The sequence below is a fragment of the Oryza sativa genome, chromosome 8 (genome assembly GCF_034140825.1).
Source record: "Oryza sativa Japonica Group chromosome 8, ASM3414082v1".
Taxonomy (NCBI): Eukaryota; Viridiplantae; Streptophyta; class Magnoliopsida; order Poales; family Poaceae; genus Oryza; species Oryza sativa.
This window is the reverse complement of record NC_089042.1, coordinates 14,073,332-14,097,052: the sequence shown is the minus strand read 5'-3', so window position 1 is coordinate 14,097,052 and position 23,721 is coordinate 14,073,332. Positions and strand designations below refer to the sequence as shown.

General features: G+C 44.9%; 2 protein-coding genes and 1 long non-coding RNA gene across 3 annotated transcripts; 2 read left to right on the top strand and 1 right to left on the bottom strand.

Moving 5' to 3' along the window:
• The first annotated feature begins 12,199 nt into the window (after window positions 1-12,199).
• Window positions 12,200-13,295, top strand: LOC4345264 (uncharacterized). Its single transcript, XM_015795003.3, has one exon. The coding sequence runs from the start codon at window positions 12,519-12,521 to the stop codon at window positions 12,894-12,896; it is 378 nt and encodes a 125-aa protein (XP_015650489.1). The 5' UTR covers window positions 12,200-12,518; the 3' UTR covers window positions 12,897-13,295.
• Window positions 13,099-17,321, top strand: LOC136351556 (uncharacterized). The gene is made up of 2 exons (XM_066303734.1): window positions 13,099-13,111; window positions 13,386-17,321. The coding sequence occupies exons 1-2, from the start codon at window positions 13,099-13,101 to the stop codon at window positions 14,855-14,857; spliced, it is 1,485 nt and encodes a 494-aa protein (XP_066159831.1). The 3' UTR covers window positions 14,858-17,321.
• Window positions 17,322-19,052: 1,731 nt separating this feature from the next.
• LOC107282023 (uncharacterized) lies at window positions 19,053-19,914 on the bottom strand. The gene is made up of 2 exons (XR_001548171.3): window positions 19,475-19,914; window positions 19,053-19,376 (listed from the first exon to the last, which is right to left on the bottom strand). It is a non-coding gene; the product is annotated as an uncharacterized lncRNA (long non-coding RNA).
• Window positions 19,915-23,721: the final 3,807 nt, after the last annotated feature.

Genomic DNA, 23,721 nt, shown 5'->3' with positions numbered 1-23,721 from the left:
GGCATGGCCGCCTTCGGGTACGCCGAGTGGCTGCCGTGTGGGGCCCGGCCGTCAGCCGCCCGCGCCCTCGGGTGCGGCTGACGCGTGGGGCCCACGGCGCCGGCGGTGTGAGCCCGGGAGCACCCGGTCCACCGTGGACCGTGAGGCTGCCGCGTGGGCCCCACTCCCGTGGACCCGGTCCGCGCGCCCCTCCCCCTCGGCTGACAATAAACCATTTTTAAATTAAAATTTAAATAAAGAAATTCACAAATATTCATTTAAAGAGCATATAAACTTCAAATGGTCATAACTTGGCCATTTGAACTCGGAATTGGACCGTTCAAGTCTCTAATTTTTCCTTAAGAAGTCAAGAACCCATTTTTGTGCTTTGTTCCTGCTTGTTATATGGAGTTTATTAGAGTAAAAGCCTTTTTCGTTTCCGTTGGTCGTGTAGACGCTGCAGCTTCGGAAGATCCACTCTTCGTGGAGGTTGAAGCCGACGTTTGGGAAAGCGAGCAAGGCAAGTCACATCATCCTTGAACATATTGAATCCCAGTTTATAAAATTATTTTGATTTAAATTAATGCGTTATCGCTTTATTTAAATTCTCGCGTTATCACTATTTTATTTAGCCATGCCTATTTACCTTTGTTATGACCTTATTATTATTGCTATTGTTATTATTACCTTGTTCACCCTAGAATAAACAAAACCCCAACTAGTGGACACTCTACTCATGGTACCACTAGTATGAATTTAGGTAGATGCTTCGCTGGTTAATTAGGCAACATTAGGTGGTTTTATAACTCTAGACTTTGGGAATATTCTCATCACCTGGACACTATGGAATAGTTGGATTATTGTGGAATTGGACTCACACCTTCCCCTCTATTCAAAATCCTCAAAATGGTTTTAGGCTGGGCTCGGGGTGCATGGTTTTGATAGTAGCACCTCGGCCATATAAGTACCGGTCTTCGGGCCTCTATTGCAAAGCACTACCGTACTTCCACATGTCTAGTGGGTAAGGCTTTGTTTGTGGCTCAGTCTGGTTATAAACAAAAGTACACGGATGGAGATGGACGAAGTCGGGGGTCGATGGACATCTCTAGGGCAAATGAAGGCTACACGAGCTGTGGCTCGGTGTCACGCCCAGAAATTCACGAACCAGAATTTCTAAGCTGAATGTGCATTAAACCCCTGTCCAGGACCAGCCAGGGTACACAAACGACAATTGTTGACATACAGATCCACGTCTTACAAAAATATAAAAGATTACAAATGCAGCGGAAAAAGATAAAAGCGAGCTAAGCCTGAAGGCTTGACTTCTGCAGCGGGCGACTCCATTCCACAGGCATCCTTGACGGCAGCGACGAAACCAACCTCTTCGAGACATCCTCAACTGAGAAGGACTTCAACTCTGGTGTGGGGGAAAAGAGAGCAAGACTGAGTACTACCCACTGTACTCAGCAAGTCACACCGGAAGAGGAGGTATGATGCAAGATATATCCAAGGGAGGCTAAATTTTCTTTTGCATAAAGCCGGCATTTCAAGCAGTAGTTGAAAGCAGTAAAACAGCTGTAGTAATTAATCTATATTAACCAATCACTGTCCAACGTTACACCACGTTGCAACAGGCCCAAACCACCACCTGAACTAACCAGTTCTAAAAGCTAACTAGGGTGAAACTAATCACGGTGAATCTGGTCGACCGCCCATAACCGCGGGCACGGCTATTCGAATAGTTTTACTCTGATCAGAGGTGTACAACTGTACCCACAAGACACAGCCCCACGACACGTTCCCGTGCGCCGACATGCCACCACGACATACCGGAAAGAGGCCGTGACAGGACCCTTCGCATAACCCTCTCTAACCGATCGCACCACACCTTAGGGTTCGCCCCCGTCCCCAGCAGGCAACGGGCAGCCCCCCTTTCGTGTCGCGGTGAATCCGGAAGCCGATCAACCGGACACCCCGGCCGACCCAACTCCATCACGCCCACCCTCGCCTGGGTACGTCGGCTAGAGAAAAGCTACACTACAAGCCCAGCCTTTGCCCACGCTGGCTTGTGGTAAGTACGATAAGTTCTTCCAGGGCATCCCGCGAACCGGTCCTTAAATGCCATGGGTGTGACTAGCAAGACCATGCACCCACAGCCCACCATGACGTGTATTTTAATTAACCAACACCATTACGGTGGCACTAAATCAAAGCTATGCCAATAATCAAGTCTATGCTTTAATGTAATCCCCCTTTGTGCACTAGTTGAACTAAGCATGGCTAAGCATCTCCTAAACCAATATCTAGTCATTTTAATACCCACGTTATCAATGGCATAAGGTAAGCAATATATGGCTGAGTAATAGGACCCATCCCACATGATATTGTAAAACAAATGTAATATTTAATAGAAATGCGGGACATTTGTATATTAGGTACAATATGATCAATTGCAATGTATGACTTGCCTTGCTCTCGCACTGATGAGACCACAGCAACGTCTTCGAGAATCCGCGAAACGACGAAACGGGCGAAATCTACGCGACAAACAAAGCACACAAGCAAAACATGCTATAAGACTACTGAAACAGGAAACAAAACCATTTTTAATGGATTCTATACATTTTTATGAATTTACTGAGACTTGAATGGGCTTAAACGGAGCTCGGATGAATTAGTTATGATTTTTAGAAGATTATCTGTGTTTATTACTATAAAAAAAAACCCTTAATCAATTTATTGCGCAATAATTCATCCCAGGGCTGACGTCAGCAAGGGGGTGGGGCGGTGCCGACATGCGGGCCCCACTGGTCAGCGGCACTAAGAGAGGGAGAGAGGGCGGCTGGCAGGCGGGCCCACTGGGCAGCGTCACAAAGGGGGGGAAGGCGGCCTGGCTCGGCTCGGCTTCAAGCCGGCCGGCCGGTTATGGCGAGGGCGGCGGCGCGCGCACGGAGGCAGCGGCGGACGGCGCAAAGACGGCGGCGGCGGCCGAAGCGGTGGCGCGAGCGGCCCTAGCGGCGGCGCTACGCGGCGGGCGGCGCGGCAAAGGGAGAGAGAGGAAGAGAGGGAGACCGATCCTCACCGAGGGGCTCGGCCGGCGCGAGGGAGGAGCGACGGCGAACGGCAACGACGAGAGACGGGAGGACGACGGCGACGGGCTCCGGGTTGCCCTAAGAGAGGGAAAGAGAGAGATTAGAGGGAGAGAGGGAGTCTACGGCGAGCGGAAACCATGGCCGAAGGCGGCGGCAATGGTGGAAGCTCACCGGAGTAGGGAGAAACGGGCTCGGACGACGGATTTGGCCGAGCGAACGGCGGACGCGACGGCTCAAGGGATGGCGGACGCGGCGGCGCCGATGGCGGGGTGCGGCGGCGACCCTAGCGGCTGCTAGAGGCGGCCGGAGCGGTGGAGATGGTGGCGGCGGGTGGGTGCACGGTGCTAGGGCGATAGGGAGCTCGGGAGTGGACGGCGAAAGAGGAAAAAGGTGGAGAGAGGCGCGGTGGTCGGTTATATAGAGGTGGAGAGGCCGGACGTGGTCGGGAGCGGCGGTTCCGCGGCGACGACGTGAAGAGGTGGAGGAGGAGAGAGAGGGGGAGAGGATTCAAATCGAATCCCGTCCGTGCGGGCGCGCGCGCGGACGGGAGAGGGCAGGGCGTGGGGCGGTGACGTGGGGACGTGTGGGCGCGGAGTGGGGCGCGGATGCGAAGGAAGCGGCGGCGTGGGCGGTGGTTTCGGCGGCGGATGGTGGCGGCTGCCGGAGGTTAGGGACGACCGACAGGTGGGCCCCACCTGTCGGCGCCCGGGAGGAGAGGGGAGGTTGGATGGACTTCGGGGGAGGTGAAGCGGGCCGGCGCGGGAGGGAATGGGCCAGGCCCAAGAAAAAGGAAAAAGGAGGGAAAAGAAAAGATAAAAAGGAAAAAGGATTTTCCCAGGGATTTAATATTGCACTTTGCTTATTTTAATTGGTTAAAATTATTTCCAAGGTTCTGAAAATTCCACTAAAAATCCTGTTAGCATATTTTGACATGTAGAATCCAAGAAAAATTCCACATGTCGATTCCGATTATTATTTGCATTTATTAATTAGGGATTTATCTCTAGGTTAAATTAAACAATTTCTTCGGACGATTTATTTTATGAATTTAGAGCAAGGGAGGGGAACTACAGGGCGTGACACTCGGTAGTCGAGATGTCATGGCACAGGGCTGGTGTCCTGCTGCTAGGGGCTCAGTCCTGCCTACCTGTCCCGGAGGTTCCGGCCATAGGTGGGGTTGGGTCGGTACTCTTGTCTATGGCTAGGATGGGTTGAAAACTATGTCACGTCTTACGTTCGTATACCGTGGTGGTATGTGGCACGTGGTTACACGTGAGGAAGATGTGTCTTGTAGTTGGCGAAAGGAAGGAGGCAAAGTCCCCGCCACCGTATCCTTTTATCCCTGCCTCGCCCGCGCTTGCCTCCTCGTTTCACGCCCTCACGGTTGCCCCCACAATTCTTGCGCCTGCAGTTGCCTGATCGTTTCCCGCTACCACTCATCACGTCGCTCACTGAATCCGCGCCCCGCATTTAGTGCGCCTGTCAGCGGCACACTCGGAGTAGGGCGTGCGACGTTCACGGGCGCAATCTAGGCGGGCCGCCATCAGTACCGTCGCATACGTGGCGGGCGAGGGAGTCGAGGTGTGGTCCAACCGACCCCCCCCCCCGATTTTCGCGCCTTAAGCGCCCCCATCATCAGCGCGGTTAGTGACGGTCAAATCGCCGTTATTGTTAATACGCCAACCTGGCCGCTCGGCGGCATCCGCTTAGATTCCCCGCCGGGCCCACAACCCCAGATTGAGAAGTCGTGAGGTGCCACGTCAGACCGACCTCTGGAGGCCAACGTCCGATGTGGTGCCGGGGGCTACTGTCGGAGATATGGGCCCGGGGTATGCGAAGTGAGGGGAATTTACCTTCCCATCCTGTCGCGTGACCCTACAGCCTAGCCCTACCCCCGCACCCCGCGAATCACAGGAGCGGCCGGGGGGCCTCGGGGTGCCACGTCATACCCCTCGGGCCCTCACGCCGCTTTGCCCCGAGGCCCTCGCCCAGCTGCCATCTGGCGGGGGGAGCAAGCGGGGAGCGGGCCCAGGCTGAACGACCTTTAATGCGTGCAGCGCCCCAACTGCCCCCTGCCGCATTCCATGCAGTAGGGGCAGACGTGCGGCGTGCCCGACTGGCTCGCGTCGGTCACGAATGACCGATCTGTGACCGGTCTGTCGCCGGTCACGTCTGACTGCACGGACGGCCGTGCCCCCACGTCACATCTGCCTCCGGCGGAGTGGAGGTAGGTATGACCCGTCCCATCGGAGGGTCATTCGCAGTTCTCCCCATGAGAGGGCGGCCACCACAAGTCTTTACCCATTAATAAGGGAATGACAAGGCTGTCCCCCGTGTCAGGCGAGGGACGGCGCTGGGCCCCACTCAAGGACAAACTGTGGCTTAGCTTCCAGGCGAAGGCACAGGTCGAGATCCGGTCAAGGTAGGGTGGGTCCCCACCCGATAGAAGAGTAGTTAGAGGCAGTGCATGTGGTATCCTCTTGAGGTATAAAAGGATGACCTTGCCCACCGAGAAAGCGGACGGCTCTCAGAAAACCTGAGCTCTAGGAGAAGGGAAGCGAGAGCGCTCTCCGGAGTTTAGGAACCTTTGTAACTCTCAGTCTAAATTCCATACACAGGAGTAGGGTATTACGCTTCATAGCGGCCCGAACTTGTATAATCTTGTTGTTTACACGCTAGCTAGCAGCCTTGGGGTCGGATACGTGATTTCCAGAGGCGGGCCTTTCCCCCCGGCCGAACTCACGAAAGGGGGATCCCACGATCTCCTGCTAGAGAGGATCACTTCCTCGACAATTGCCCATATTCGTATAGATGTTAATGAATCTAGACACACATATATACTGTTGGTATTTCTTAACGATATTACTAGAAATATAATTCCCAGCAATGGCGCAGAAATACTCCTGGTATATTATGGTTATAGAGTTTATCCGTAAGCGCACGGATATACCATTGTAGCATTTCACCCGAGAGTATTCCAAGGGTATCGTAATTATTTAATCATGTGGGAAGATCATAGTAGAGAGAACCGTACTAATAGTTTATATGTTAGTTGTAATAATCATAGTCTAAGCAGGGGTTAAGATAATTCAAAGGGTAAGATGACACACAAGCATAAGTCTACTTATTCTCATACTAAATTATCTAACCTAAGTGGAAAGAAAATAGAAAAGAACCTATTCCTATACTTCTAGTATATACATAGTATACATACATTCTAGTTATATGATTAACTAGCTAATACCCTCTTTCCGATGCCCTCCTAGTACTTCGAGAAGCCACCCCACTGCCGAGTTCCTTACGACAATCTGTCATGACCATACGGGGCTAAATACGGAGGAGTACCCTTCCCAGGAAATTAACTTAGAACTATATACACGCGCAGAGGAATACCTGTACTGAGCTTTCACCATCAGCGGCCCACCTCTCATCCGCAACATATAACCCCAAATAATGATACCCAATAATAATCTAGACACCACGCCTAAACTACCAGATACTACTCTAATATCATCGTCATGACATAGAGTAATTGCAATAGCAAACATTATACCCGTACCTATGCATCTTCCAGATAAGCTAGCAGTATAATCAGTATAACATGAACATAAAGTAAAGTTGGCATTCATATATTCGGAACGTATTTCAATACCAAAAATGTACAAAGAAGAGTATTCTAAATAAAGTACAAAGCTTACAAAAGAGGAAAGGAGAGCTACCAGAGCCATACCCGAAGACTTCCAGACTCTGATTTCTATTCTATTCCTACTCCACTAGCTTAAGAACACTAAACTAAACTTGAGAGAATATGAGAGAGCTCTCGCTTGAAGTGTGTGGAGGAACCGAGGAAGTGAGAAGAGGAACTCCTTGAATAGGCTGCCAATGACGGTTGTGGCAGTTGGAACGGTCGGAATTGCCCTCCAACCATCATTGGAGAGTGATCCACACCGTCCAGAAGAAACCCTGCATCCAACGATGCCAGGGAGGGTTCGGGTTCGGCCGAACCAGGGGCCGGGCCTTCCTGGCCCAATTTCGGCAGGTGGCCTCCTCTTCTGCTCCTCTATATAGACTTTTGAATTTTGGGCCGTTTCGACGTGTCATTTCTAAGTTCTTGGCCCATTCATGTATAAGTCTGATCCTCGACATCGTCTGATTGATTGATCGTCTGTTTTGATGTCGATTCTTCTCCAATTTATTGTTATTCTTGAAAAGGTTAGTAAATCTAATACTAGTGGAATATTATTTTTCTAACACAAATATGCATTGCAAGCATAACTAGTTCTTCTCTCTTTCGGTAATATTGACGCTCGAAACTGATCGATAACGACCGTCAATATATGCCTAGATTCATTAACATCTATATGAATATGAGCAATGCTAGAAAGTCTTACATTGTGAAACGGATGAAGTATTAGAGATGGTTCGGCTTGTTACAAAGCCACAAAGGCTATGTGAAATGAATATATGTGCTGCGTTAAATGGAAAAACTAAAAGAACACAACGTTTAATATTTTTTGGTGACACATGACAAGTGCACTCGAAAACTTTTGTTTGCTTATGATTGCAATTCTTAAGGCCCACTTTTAAGCTTATTCACCAGGTTATTGATAGTTAAAACGAATTATTTATTTCACACTTAAAAAAAGTATGTGTTCTTGAAAAAAAATTCTACTACTTCATTACTCAGGCCTACTTGTTTTAAGTTATTTGTAAGTTCTTATTAAAATATTTAATTTATCAATATAATTATGTATGTAGATAATCTATGACAGTAATATAATGTGTTCAATAATCTAAATAAATGGTCCCCTATTTACTCGTAGCTTCTTGTAAAATCTTTTTGTCAAGCTTGTGCATTTTTCCCACATGGATATGCAAGACGAAAAGCAGAAGTCTGATCTATCTGGGTCAACGATTCCATGACCAAAATGAATACTATGATCAGATCGGATGCTAAACTTGAGCTTCCTGTTTTGTGTAGCTTTGCAGCTGCTGCGGTGCTGTCTGCTCAGTCAGTGTCTTTGGACCTCAGCAAAAGCTTTTTGCTGGCCTGACAACAAGAATCGCACTTGTGCATCTCCTGGCCATTTTTAATTTCTACTGGCGTCTTCCACTAGAGTATTTTGCTAGCTTTTGCAAACAAACAAACAAACAATTGTGAACCTTAAACCAAACTTTCATATATAACTTCATTGCACAAGATCGAGTATCGAGTTGTATATATCAGTACCTTAGGCCTATTGATCCGATGAACTGACAAACCGTTACCTCCAAGTGATTAACATTTCAAAATTTACAAACTTTTGAATTGGACATAATTGTGATTTGAAGAAATTTTTTTATCTGTCCAGGTGCGGTATGGAACTATACATATACAAATTGCATACTATCTCAAAACGTACTTGATGTTCAGACTTCAGAGTGACTAAATCAGTTAGGAAAGTTCACTTTAGGTCCCTCAATTAGTCGACGAGTTTGAAATTCATCCTTAAACCGCAATCCCAGATATGATGCGTCCTTCAACTTCCGAAACCAGTGCAAATAACGTTCTAAGGTGGTTTGGATAGCGGTTTTGGCTGATGTGGCACCCACGTGGCTGCTTTGACTTGGTCCGCGTCCTACATGACGGTGATGTGGTACATGAAGCAAATTATAATCTTTATTTAGGTGGGGCCCACATGTCAGTTAGACAAAAGATAAACGGACCGACATGTCAGTGGGTCCCACCCTTCTCTCTATCTCAAAATACAGTGGTGCCTCCTCCGCTCTCTCCGGCCGTCTCTCCTCCCGCCTCTTCTCCCTCTTGCGGCGACGACGCATCGCACTGGATTCCAGCCGCCGCTCGCGCCTGCGCTGCCACCTGAACCCGGAGCTCCGACCGAGGACGTGCGTGACGAGGTCCTTGCGGCTGGCGCGCGAGCACATCTTCGGCGGTGGGTGGCCGGTGAGGCGACGAGGAGCATCCGCATCGCTCCCCTGCGGCATCCTCAACCGCCACCGTGGCATGGGGAAAGAGGGGAGAGGAGGCGGCGGCGGGCTGGACTGCGCGGCTTCTTCGTCGTCCTTACCTCCGGATCTGCGCGTGGATCGAGAAAGCCTGACGACGGCACGTGGCTATAACAGCGAGGGGAAGACGAAGGGGCCGCGACGAGGGGAGAAGGGTGGGGAGGAGGGCGGCGAAGGCCTCCCGTGGCGCCTGCTTCTTCGCGGGGAGGTCAGTGATGGCGACCTCCATCGCCTCCATCGCCACCGAGGAGCACACCGCGGTCATCCTCATCCCCGCGCCGCCGGCGCTGCCAGGGGCTCTGGGTGGCGTGACGGAGGTCACAGCCGAGAAGGAGAGGAGGTGGTGGCGACGCCCGCCGCGGAGGCCAAGGCGCAGCAGGAGTCGGCGTCGGCGGGGCCGAAGTCGCGCAGATCGATCTTGCGATGCAGTAGGAGTCGGGCAGTCGGCGCCGGCGAGGCAGAGGTCATGCAGCTCCTCTCCCACCGGCTGCCGCGCGCCACTCTCTCCTCTCCCGCTCTCGCCGGCCGCTGCGAGCCCCTCCTCTCCCACCGGGTGGCGCGCGCCGCTGCCACCCCATCGCACCCAGAGAGAGGAGAGGGGAGAGAGACAAGAGAGAGAGGGGAGATGGGGAGAGAGGAGGAAGTAGATGGATTGAGGATGACATGTGGGACCCACGTGGGTCCCACCATTTTTTATTATTTTATGTGTGAAACTGACATGTGGGTCCCATGGGTTTTATTATTTTTCCAGATTGAATTGCCACGTAAGCGCCACATCAACGCTACATCAGATGAAGACAGTCAAATTAGCCACGTATGTGCCATTTCAGCCAAAACCGCCATCTAAACCGCCGAGGGAGACCTTGTCTCAAATAAACACCTCAAATGGTCAAATTTCATATTACCATTGAGTCCTGATTATTTCCAGATCAAGCCATCATGCAAAAGTTAAAATGCTTCCATCAATTCCCCACAACCAAAGTAGTACAAGCCAGTATATATTTACCCTAAGGCCTCCATGATGTAAGCTTCAATTTTCTTATACCTACGGACATCCTCAAATATAAAACACAACTCCAAAAGGCATGCCTTCCATCTGACAAATCCAGGGATAAAATCTCAATTGCTGGCACCTTGGTTATGTCTTCCATCGAGTACGGACACCACCCATGATCTACACAATCACAATCAACATGGTCTCATAAACATAAATTTAGCAAAAGACAAAAGATCAAATTAAACTTTCAACACTTTAGCCAAATGCATGTTGAAAATGACAAATATTCATGACTGGAAAGAGTATCTACTAAAAAATAAAATCAGATTATGGGCCTCAACTTTTTATTTTACTATGCAATAAGGAAATGTAGAAACTATAATACTTCCTAAATACAAACCAATAGCACACTGGATTTTTCATGCTAACAATTAAAAGATGGAAATTAAACATACCCAATGATGGAGATTAAACCTGTAGCCTCAAGAAGCTACAGGTGACAGGCTGACTGCTACAAGACCTGAGCGAAGCAACATGAATCTGAGTTTTGCATAGGCAGAACAACATAAATTATCAGCAGTGTCTTACTCCATATTCCTCCCATTCAAGCAGATCCAGAACCTCCAAAATATCACATATTTCACCACAACAGTTGTTACAATAGTTAAAATGATAAAATTTCTGAATGAAGAATCACGTACACTACCAAAGTATTTTAATAATGTTGGAGTATTTTAATAATGTTGAAAAATAATGTTGTGTAAAGGTCAAAGAAATTCAAAACCAAAACATGCTTCACGGCTAGATTTGACTACAATAACCTCGAATCAAACAACTCATAAAGGATTTTTGCTGGAAGCATAAGTTGATCAACTGTCAATTAAACTTAACTCTAATTTGTACAAATGTATATAGGAAAAAGCAACAGAAACCAATGTATTCTAGCAAATCCTCTGTCAGATTGAAGAGTTAAGAAATATATATTTATTCATAAAAATGGCCAATACTTTTTCTATCAAAGGCTACCTTTCTAAAATGGCTCATTCCGGATAGTTCCTAACCAGATTCTAAGCAGCCAGAAACCCTGACATTTCTATCTATCAGCTTGTGACATTCCTATAAACCAGTTCAATTCACTCCAACGAATCTAACTGCATGTGCTTCTTCAACAAGTTCTGGATCCTATCCCAACCTGAAAGCAAAAGACATCTAAATCACACATGCTCAAAACCAGACTGCCGAACAAATTGCAAATGTCTTCAAAAGATTTGAGATGACAACTAAATTGAGTTAACTGTCAATAAATTACATATTTCAGTATAGCCATAAGATCCAAAAATATAGCTTTACCCAAGTTGAGATGGAGACAGACCAAAGGAAGGAGAAAACTCACCATATCGTGGTCACCATCTCCCTGCACGTTTGTCTGAATGTTTAGGTTTCACCGCATAATAGGCTCGTTTGGGACACATAGGCCTCTTTCGTGCCAGCCTCCTCCTGTGTGCTTGATCCCAACCGACAACGTCCCAGAGCTGGCCTTCTCCTCCTTTGCACCCAGGCCCCATGCCCAACCTGCTATTTTGAGCAGGAGCGTGGCATTAATGGCTTTTGTTTTCATACCATGGATGACTGTTGCTGTGCCAAAATTGAAGTACAAAACATGGAAGCAGCAGTAGTATTGCCGTGTTTAGTTCTAAAATATTTCTTCAAACTTCCAACTTTTCCATCACATCAAAACTTTCCTACACACATAAACTTCCAACTTTTCCGTCACATCGTTCCAATTTCAACCAAATTTCCAATTTTGGCGTGAACTAAACATAGCCTATGATGTACATTTCTGCACAAAAACGGTGACACATCAAGGTTGTTCAGTGAAACCTGGATATATTTGTGGGACTGCTGTGTGTTACGCCTGTGCTGGATGAGCCACAGTGAAGGCGGGATTCAGAAATGTGTGATCAAGTAGCAGAGACGTATGAAGTGGGTGTGTTGAGTTTAGACGCTAATATGTGGGACCGGGGGTTGTTGAGTTGTGTGTGAGGCGTTATAATATGTGGGACCGGGGGTTGTTGAGTTGTGTGTGAGGCGTATATAACGCCAGCCTGTAAGCGTGAGACAATCTATCGATGAAATGGAAAAATATTCCCCGTCCTCTGCTTCTCTCTCGTGTGCTCTGCTTCTTTCTTCTTCCTCACGCCTCTGAATTCAGTTGGATCTCCGGCAAACTTCGCCGCCGGCAATCGGGGTTGTAACAACTTGGTATCAGTTGCTTTCGGTCCTGTTTGCTCCCTCGCACTCTCTCGACCGTCTGGTGGTAATTCCTGTGGCCGAGTTGGTGGCTGACCTCCAGGTTGCGCCGCCGTCAATCTCGTATCTGGTTCGCCAGGTTTGGAGTAGGTGACGCAACGGCACCCGCGAAGCAAAGTGTTCAGGTCCGTCAAATGGTGGCGGCGATGGAGGTGATGGAGGCGCGCGTCATGGAAGTGTTGACGAAGTTGGCGGGGAAGGTGGAGGGCATGGACGTCATCACCAATCACTTGGGGGAGATTGACGCCAAGCTCGTCACGCAAGGGGAGCGGCTGGATCGGGTTCAAGCGAAGATGGATCTCTCGATTACTTTGTTGGGTCAGGTTCAGCAAGAGCAGTCGCGCCCTGAAGGCGGTAGCGGCTGCTCCAGGGCCGGAGGCGCCATCAATTCCATCGCATCGCCAGCCGCCGTTGCTGGAGACTCCGCGAGGGGCATTTGCGGCGTCTACTTCGACGGCACCACCTCCGCCACCGCCGCCGCCTCCTCCGCCGTTTCTGCGTCGGTTGCGTAGGTATCGGGTTCCCCTTTGCCTCATACTTCTGTTGAGGGTGGGGATTCGGCGCCGCGGTGCCAATGGTCGCCTAAGATGGATTTTCCCCGTTTTGATGGTACAGACGTGAGAGTGTGGCTGGATAACTGTGAAACTTACTTTGGGTTTTATCAAATCGCTGAGGGTTTTCAAGTTTCTGCCGCTTCTCTGAATATGATTGGGGATGCCGCTAATTGGTATCAAGCATGGAAGTTAGAAATAGGTGTACATGATTGGGCCACTTTGAAGGCATTAGTCTTAACTGAATTTGAGGTATATTTGCAAAATGTGAAGATGGATGAACTTTTGTTGTTGCATCAAACTGGTTCGGTGACTGAATACCGTTTCAAATTCAATCAGCTGGTTTATCAGCTTAGACTCTATGATCCATTGTTGTCTAATACATTTTTGATTCGTCACTTTTTGTTGGGACTGAAAGATGAGTTGCGATCAGCTGTGCAGGCTCATGAGCCCACTACTGTGAATCAGGCATACTTGGTGTGAATCAGGCATACTTGGTGGCTTTGGCTCATGAGTCTGCTCTGTCTGGGGCTGGTACTAAGAAGGTGCATGTTAAGAAGGACCATCTTTCTGTTAAGAATTATGATAAACCTAAGTTGGCACCGGGTGAATTGTGGAAGGCTCAGCAACTTAAGGAGTATCGTCGTGCTCAGGGACTATGTTTCAAATGTGGGGATAAATATGTTCCTGGCCATGTTTGTGCAAAGACTGAACCTGCTCAGTTGAAAGCTATTCAGTTGCAGTCCGACTCTGAAGTTCTTTCTGATGACTTGTTGGATGTTATCACTGCTCTGGATATTTCTGAGACTTCTTCTCATCTCTCTTTACATGCCTTAGCTGGCACTTGCAATAGTGATACAATTCAGTTGCGTGCTTTGGTTCAAAATCAAGTGGTTATCATTTTGGTGGATTCAGGCAGCACACACAGTTTTATTGATGCTGGATTGTGTGACCGACTGCATTTATCTCCTGATATGATTCAGTCTACTGTTGTCAGGGTGGCCAATGGTGATACTGTCTATTGTACAGCTAAAATTCCCCAGTTTACTTGGTGGGTTCAGGGTTATGAATTTTCCTTTCCTCTGAGAGTGTTACCTATGGGTGGGTATGATGTTGTGCTGGGTATGGACTGGTTGAGTCAATTTAGCCCGGTGACATGTGATTGGGCTGCTAAACAGTTACAGTTCTCTTACAAGGGTTCTCCGATTTCTTTGCAAGGCATGTCAGTCCCTGATTCAATTGGTCCTGTCAATGAAGTTTCTGCTGTTCAGGTGTTAAAGTGGACCAAGGGCAATGATGTTTGGGCCGTGGCAGTAGTGGAACAATCTTCTGAGGTGATCGCTCCCTCCTCTAGTTTCCCTGAAATTCAGGCTTTGCTGCAAGAGTTTCAGTCTGTGTTTCAGGACTCTACTACTTTACCACCTCACAGGGTGTTGGATCATACTATTGCCCTGGTTCCAAATGCTGTACCTGTGAATGCTCACCCGTACAGATACTCTCCAGCTCAAAAGGATGAGACTAAGCGTCAGGTATCTGATATGTTAGCAGCAGGACTAATCTCCCCAAGTTGTAGCCCCTTTGCTTCTCCTGTGCTGTTAGTTAAGAAAAAGGACAATTCTTGGCGTTTTTGTGTGGATTACCGACGGTTGAATTCTCTTACTGTCAAAAACAAGTTTCCTCTACCCATTGTGGATGAGTTGCTTGATGAGTTACCTGGCACAAAATATTTTTCCAAATTGGACCTTCGCAGTGGTTATCATCAGATTAGAATGTTGGAAGCTAATGAGTTTAAAGCTGCTTTCAAGACACATGATGGACATTTCCAATTTCGGGTCATGCCTTTTGGTCTCTCCAATGCCCCAGCTACTTTTCAATATCTCATGAATTCCATCTTTGCTCTTTTTTGCGCAAGTTTGTTTTAGTCTTCATGGATGACATTCTTGTTTACAGTAAATCTTGGGCAGAGCATCTCCACCATCTAAGATGTGTTTTGCAGTTGCTCCAAGAACATCAACTTTGTGCCAAACTGTCAAAATGTTCTTTTGCCACACCTCACTTAGAGTATTTGGGACACATAATTTCAGCTGTTGGGGTAGCCACTAACCCTGATAAGATCCAAGTAATGTTGCAATGGCCTGTGCCCACCAATCTTATTGAGCTAAGAGGTTTTTTGGGACTCACTGGTTATTATAGGAAGTTTATTAAGAGCTATGGCATTTTAGCTAAACCCTTGACAGTACTGTTACAGAAGAATTCCAAATTTGTGTGGTCTGACACTGCTCAGCAAGCATTTGATGCATTGAAACATGCTATGACATCTGCTTTAGTGTTGGTATTACCTGATTTTGCCAAGTCATTTGTTATAGAAACTGATGCTTGCTCAACAGGTATTGGTGCTGTTCTCTGTCAAGAGGGGCATCCAGTGGCTTTTTACAGTAAAGCTTTGGGGGTCAATAACCAAAAATTATCCATTTATGAAAAGGAGTTTTTAGCCATCATGATGGCGGTTGATAAATGGAGGCCATATTTGTTAATAGGACCATTTACAATTAAAACAGATCACCAGTCCTTGTGCCATTTGGATGATCAAGTGCTGGTTTCTGAACTCCAAAAGAAGGCTATGACTAAGTTGATTGGTTTGCAATATAAATTTCAGTATAAGAAGGGGTCTGAAAATAAGTCTGCTGATGCTCTTTCTCGAGTGGGTCATTTCTTCTCTCTGCAAGCCATTTCAGTAGCTCAGCCAGTCTGGATACAAGTGGTGGTGAATTCATATGTTGTGGATTCTTAGGCTCAGGCTCTATTGGCTGAATTGGCAGTATCATGGCTTGATTAGGAAGAAAGACCGGCTATAGTTGGGAAGCAATTCTGCTCTGAAAACCAAAATTATTTCTACTTTTCATGACTCGACTATTGGGGGTCACTCGGGAATATTGGCTACTTATCAACGGGTCAAAAGGCTGTTTGTGTGGAAAGGTCTCAAACATGCTGTTGAAGAGTTTGTCCAACAATGCACTGTGTGTCAACAAGCCAAACATGAACACTGTGCTTATCCAGGGTTATTGCAGCCTCTTCCAATTCCTTCTGGGGCATGGCAAGACATTTCCATGGATTTTATTGAGGGCCTTCCAGTCTCCAAGGGTTTTGATGTCATTTTGGTTGGTAGATCGATACACCAAGTATGCACATTTTCTTCCCTTGAAACATCCTTTTTCTGCACTTCAAGTGGTTGACAGTTATTTAAGCAGAGTAGCTTCTTTGTATGGCATGCCCAAGTCGATTGTGTCGGATAGAGACAAGATTTTCACAAGTCATTTTTGGCAGAATATGTTCAAAAGGTTTGCTATCCCTTTGAATCTCACCACTGCATATCATCCTCAGTCTGATGGACAGACTGAGCGTGTGAATCAGTGCCTTGAAATGTATTTGTGTTGTGCTATTGCTTCTACTCCCACTAAGTGGTCGACATGGCTTCCTTTGGCTCAATATTGGTATAACACCAGTTTTCACTCAGCCTTGAAGTGTTCTCCACATCGCGCTCTTTATGGTAGTGATCCCACTTATGGTATTCTGTCTGCTCTACCTGAGTCTACTGATGAAGCTGTCACTGATGCAGATGTCCTCCTGAGAGAGTGTGATCTGTTTTCTTCTATGTTACAGCACCATTTAGCTCGTGCTGAAAATCACATGAAGCAGTTGGCTGATTCTAAACGCACTGCTCGTCAATATCAAGTGGGGGATTTGGTGCTTCTGAAGCTGCAACCTTATGCCCAGCGTTCTGTGGTTTCTCGCCTATTTCCCAAGTTGGCTTTCAAGTACTTTGGTCCCTTCGAGATTCTGGCTGCGATTGGGTCGGTGGCTTATAAACTCAAGTTACCTGAGGATTGTCTCATCCATCCCGTGTTTCATGTTTCTCAATTGAAGCCCTTTATTCCGGATAACAAGCCTGTGTTTTCTCTGTTACCGACTGCTGCTCAGTTGGATATTGCTGAATTACTTCCTTCAGAGATTTTGGACTGGGCACATGGTGAAAAAGGCAATGCTGCGGTGGTTCAGATTCTGGTGGGTTGGGGCTCTCTTCCTGCTGCTTTGGCAACCTGGGAGGATTTTGATGTTGTTCGCACAAGATTTCCAGATGCTGTCGCTTGGGGACAAGCTCCAATTCCAGGGGGAGCAACTGTTACGCCTGTGCCGGATGAGCCACAGTGAAGGCGGGATTCAGAAATGTGTAATCGAGTAGCAGATACGTATGAAATGGGTCTGTTGAGTTTAGATGCTAATATGTGGGACCGGGGGTTGTTGAGTTGTGTGTGAGGCGTATATAACGCTAGCCTGTAAGCGTGAGACAATCTATCGATGAAATGGAAAAATATTCTCCGTCCTCTACTTCTATCTCGTGTGCTCTACTTCTTTCTTCTTCCTCACGCCTCTGAATTCAGTTGGATCTCCGGCGAACTTCGCTGCCGGCGATCGGGGTCGTAACACTGTGCTGTGAAGAAATGTATTTGCTTGAGCACTAATTTTTTTTCCAAAAATGTATTCATGATTGGTTCACTAATCTAAGGGTATTTATATTGTTATTTCCCTCACAATCAAGAAATTGAATAAAAGAGGGGAGCAGGTGATAAATCAATAAATTGACATCAACTCATTTGTAGCAAGTACAGAATTATTGTCTCGTTTCATGTAGCTGTAGCACTAACTGAGACAAATCTTCTGGGGTTTGAAGAGAGCAACAACTTGTTAACATAGTTTTGATTCATATACTTAAGAGCTTCCATCTTGCCAATATATTAGTTCATAGCAATTTGTTTAAAGTTCTGTCACTCTTTTGGATAGACTCTGAACTCTGAAGTAATATTTTCTGTTGTACATCAAAATATATTATAAGAACCATTTAGTTTCAGATATTTTCAGATATTGATGGTAGCCCTCCTTTTTGTCATGTCCCACTTGAAATTCATGAACACGATGGATAAGATGCATGGACTACTTACATTTTTTTTTGTCAATGAAATGTAGGCCATGCCTCGGGTTACTGACAGATCAAAGCTCCCTAACATAATTGACAATGATCAAGAACACAATGGATCTGAACCAAGGAAACTGATCACAGATGCATGCTACTAATCACATATGTATGTACTCCACTAAGCAAGAATATAGGGTCATTGATAATATGTTATTCGAAATAAACAGTGCAATGATGGAGTATGAAACTGTGTCAGTAAAAGGAAATGAACCTGCTGCGAGGACTGCTCTGACGGATACTAAAACGAACGGAGGTGGCGTGGGTACCGCCGTGGGGATCCGTTCAGGCAATCGATCAATGGCGGCGGGATGATCGGGCGCAGCAGGTGCCCAATGAGCAAGAGTTCCCCAAGGCAGCCCCGACGGCAAAGGGGAGGATCAGCGGAATCAGTCACACTGGATCCAGTGCCGGCGTTCAGCGACGGTCAAGCTAGGCATGGAGTTGCAGTTGCAGCGGACAAATTAAGCAAATCCAGAGTAACCAATCCTAGCACAAATTAAAGCTTCAAAGTGTAGAGTAAATAGAGACAGGTAAAGCAATGTGCATTACACTAATTCTGCTAAGCACCGATAGGAGCAGCAGACAAAATTTGAAGGGGAACAACTACATTGGTCTCATCAGGTAATAGAGCAAAGAGAAGTTAAGGGGACACATGCGAGTGGAACCCAAAGTGCTCACCAGACGTGTGGATATGGCGCTGCGTCGAACGCCGTCTGGTCCAGAGAGGAATAAGGCCATAAATGATGCAAAGAAAAGCTGAATTTTTTTTCACATATATGACTATCAAAATCAATTGTATCTAATAAGTAGATAAACCGGAATTGTCTATGCCATATTATTATCTATCACAATAGTCTGCAAGGCTGGTGAAATTGAGCTACGGTTGGAGATGAGGAATGGGGCGTGGTGGGCAGCGGCAGAAATATTATATTGCGAAGGCACCAGAGAAAAAACAATTGGCAGATGTTTGTTACTGCATCACATTGATTTGTACAATTCTGAATCATTTTTTTGCACGATCATAAAAGGACAGTCATTTATTCAACCCGTTGATATGTTGATTTCGAAAGCAGTGAACCAGCAAATAAGAGGGAAGTTCATCTGTCGTTGAATTGCTCACGACTTGTGATAAAAATCACAATCGGAAGATTCAAAAGTAAAGGGGTAATGCCATCAAAGAAAAAATTACTTGGAGATACAATGGATGTTATTCCCTGAGTAAGCATTAAATCGATCACCTACCGTACAATGTGCAAATGAGCATGGGAACTGAAAAGGGGAGGTGGCTTGATATTGAAACTGACAATATGTCGTGAGGTTTAGGGAAGTCAGTGGCAGCTACAAGTCATTCCAATCTGAGGCTTGGCAACATGGTGAATTTGTATTGCGACAGTAGGAATGGCAAGATCCTGTTTAGCAAAGAGAGGGAAGTAATTCTTACTCTTCTAAGTGCGAATTTGAGAAATCAAATTGGAACAATGGTGGAACCGTGGAACTAAGAGTCCACCTGTCTTTGTCGACCGCGTCCATGGAAGACGCAGCTGTTCTGCGAGGCACCGCATGACAACGGAGCCTACAAACAGAGGTGAGAGTATGAGGCCCAGGGCGATGGTGGCTTTGGCTCCCCAGCCGGCCGCCGCCCTGATCAGCATGGCACTTGATCCCCTCTTCAACCTTCTCCAACGCCGTCTTCGATATATTCGTGGCGGTGAAGAAAGAGGCCGCCGTTGCAGGAAGTCTTCCTGTCGCGCCGTATGACATATGCGGCGGGATCGGCCGTGGACAGGAGCGGTCGATGGTGGGGCGTCTAGACACCGGTGACTGGAAGCCGCCATCGGCGGCATTCAAAATGAGGCGAGGCGAGGCGCCGGTGGCAGTGCGCTGAGAAAGAGCGGAGTTAGGGTTTGAGGGGGATTGGGCGTGCCGCGCGCGGGGATGAAGGATTCGGAATCCGGAGGCGCGGCCGTGCCCGGGGTGGAATGAGCAGATCAATATGGGTCGTTAGATGGATTTGACGCAAATGAATACGAATAGTTGGATTTGATGAATGAAGGACGAAGGATGTAGAACTGCGTTGGTGAATTACATGGTAGATTAAAGTTGAGGGGTCTATTTTAGACAGAGGTGATAATTGAGGGGGCAGAATGGATTTATCCTAAAAATATTATGATTCGTCCAGAAGATAAAGTAGGTGAAAAAATTAAATGAATGGAATTGTGATTGGTTGAGAAGAGAAAGTAGTAGGAAAAGAACTTGCTATATTTTATACTTAAAAATTGTTATATTATGACACAGGGAGTAAGTATGCTCGAAAACACATCTAGAATAAAAAAAAGCGTCTCTTAACTATAGCTATATACTTATATAGTTCATCCCCACTAAGTGTAGTTAATGATATTTCTCTCTTCTCTCATTAAGCCACATCACCTCAATTATTTCTAGCCTTTGGATGATAGATATATGGTCCAAATTGTCTCTTCTTTTTTTTCTCTTTTAAAAACATGCGATCTCAATTACTTTTAGATTCAAAATTTTATCAAATTGTTTTTAGTTTTGTACATATTATACAACTTAATTTTCCGCAACAACGCGGTGGGGTATTCATCTAGTTTAATTTATGAAGGGCTAACAATTTGCTAAAGCATATACAAGCCAGACGAGTTTTACCGTAAAGTAAATTTTCTATATACCCTTGGAAACTCACTCAATGTATTTCAAATATATCCCTAAAATTTACCTGATCCCTTCTATACCACCGAAAATTTAACTTCATCCCTTTCAAACCCCTTCCATGAGTTGACCGTCTAATTTCTATAAAACTGATCATTTTACCTTTATACATGGATGAACATAAAAATTTATGAATTACATTGTTGAAAATATAAAAGTTTGTCGCATGAGTTTACTGCACAACACATTTTTTATGAAAAAAAAAATTTTTAGACAATGAAATAAAAATATGTATTTATTTTATTTATTGGAAAGTCATAAAAAAATGAGGAGCATTCATATAAAGATGGGGCTACTAATGCTCATGATATTTTTTTTTATGGATGCTCCTTATTTTTGTATGAATGCTCCTGATAAAAAAAATATATTCCATTGTCCTATTAAAAATTAAATTTATTACATTTGTTTTGTTCTCAAAATTCATGTTAAAATTTTCTGCACTATTTTTTTCGTCTTATTAGTTTCATAAAATGCACATATTGTGCACTCAAACAAAATTTTCAATCGGTTTTCAAGTTTATATTCAAACCTACGTCATCAAGGGCATAAAAGATATTTGCAACAAAACATAATAGTGAAATGAAGAAAAATGTAACGGCAGGGATATTAAAAGGATCAAATTGTAATTTCGAGAATATAGAAAGAATCGTGTAATTTTAAAAGTATGAGATGGATCGATTGAGTTTTCAATGGTATCCGAAATTTACTCTTGACCATCCGTAGTTGTTTGATTCAATACAATAGTTGTGATGTGTATCACTTCCTTAAACCTTACCCCTACTGAGCATTTATAATTACCAAGAAAAAATTGCCAAACGAGTACAGTTAGTTATTTCAGTATATGTGTGCCATTACGGCATTACATCGTTCTAGACAGGGCAATATATTTCCGGGCATGAGCAAAAACTGCTATCATGCCTACCAGTTCTTTTTAGGAACACGCTACAAAAGCAGGTGCTCACAACACGTGCACACTCACCTATATAAACGCGTGCGCACACACCCTACCTTCATGAGTACCTCCAAAAGACCGGGTTAGGATATCTTGAAATTAACAAAGTCATCGCTATCAGAGATACATCGTTTATCATCGAAAGAATAATTAACCATAAATACGAGCTCCCATGTCAAATGGACTTAAACCAAGATGAGCAGGTTCCACCACAAGGAATCTAACCAGTTGAGCTATACTCACTTCGCAGAGCCCACAAGTTTTAATACAAACTAAATTAAGTTGTGACAATTAATTTGTGGTAAAAAAAAGGAGAAAACCTCATATTATCTTCATATAGATAAGATACAAGACAGAAGGAGGCTCATGATTCTTACCAAATGATCAATCATCCGAGCGATGATTATATAATTAGCTAGGCGCCACCTGCAACAAGATGGGGAGCAAATGGAGCTGGAAAAGTTTTGATGCATTGTCACGACCTGAACAAGATCATGATAATAATATACATTAACTTGCTTGGGGTAATTCAATATGTCAATCATATATATATAACCATCCATTTTCACGTGGAATAATTCCAACACCAATAAATTTCTAGGGATCGGAAGTCCGAAACGGGGTGAATTCATTTTTATTTTCTAAACTTTCTTTAGATAAAAAATAATTAAAATTAAAACACCCTCATATTCTTTTTCCATATCTAAATCTTTTTTGTCACGACAATGTGAGTGAATAGTGATGGCATCTCAACAACACTACCGGCCGATATGACATTTTATTGTGGTTTCGTGGAGTACAAGTACGTATTGTGTTTGGCTAAGCTACAAATGATTTATATTTAAAGCCGACACCTATGATATATAGATGTCGGTTCCTAATTTCTTGGCACATATTGAGAACCGAAAATCGTTGGGGAGAGATCAACTCACAAGTGTTGGTTTCTAAGGAGAACCGGCACCAATGCAGCGCTGAGGTTCCCCTACTGGGTGTTATGTAATAGTGGGTAGTGAAGGAAAAAAGAAATCATGACACTGTTTAGGTACTATAGATAATAGTATTATATTCTATTTACCTGAAATTTGTCTTTTTTGTTACTCTTAAATAAAGTTAAGTTTGAACTTGAAATTTGGTGAGAATGTATTTAATATCTGCACCTATCTCTGGTATTTTTTCCATGAATTTACGAAACTTTTAGGTATGATTTTCACGAGTTTCTAACACTTAGCTCATTATCATCGGATATATCCCTTGTATATAATAGTTTCTTAAAAAGAATATCATAGCTTATTTATTAATTTTGATAAGAGTAAAATATGCTAATGATATATGAACTTAAGAGAGCACATAATCTAATGCACAGACATAGACGCCTGCTCCAGTGCACAAGCAATTTAATGCTTAATTGTTAACTGTTATCTAATTTGAATATATAGATACTTCATCCATCCTATAAAAAAAATAACTTTTATATACGAATCTGGACATCATGAACAAATTAATATTGACTTTTTTAGATGTAGGTAGTAGAGTTGAAGGGAGGAGTAGCCCAAAATATAGAAATTTGCATTGCATTTTCTTGAATTTGAGTAAATGAAAATAATTTATCAGCACTGCACTACCGCCTCGATACTTAAAAGTTCATGCAACATAAAGTTAGGGCCCCTTTTGTTAGAGTGTATGGTAGTTAGAGTCATACTACCTCCGTTTTTTAATAGATGACGACGTTGATTTTTTCTTACATGTTTGACCATACGTCTTATTCAAAAATTTTATGCAAATGTATAAGATATAAATCACACTTAAAGTACTATAAGTGATAAAACAACTCATAACAAAATAAATTATAATTACATAATTTTTTTGAATAAGACGAATGGTCAAACATGTGAGAAAAAGTCAACGGCGTCATCTATTAAAAAACAGAGGGAGTATTAGGATAGGATTGGTTTATTTGGATTCCTTCCATATATGTAATCCTTCCTTATCTCCTCCCCATATACTCCTATATATATCGGCCCCCAGAGGCTCAATACAATGTGATCCACGTTACGCGGTATTCCTCTCCTATA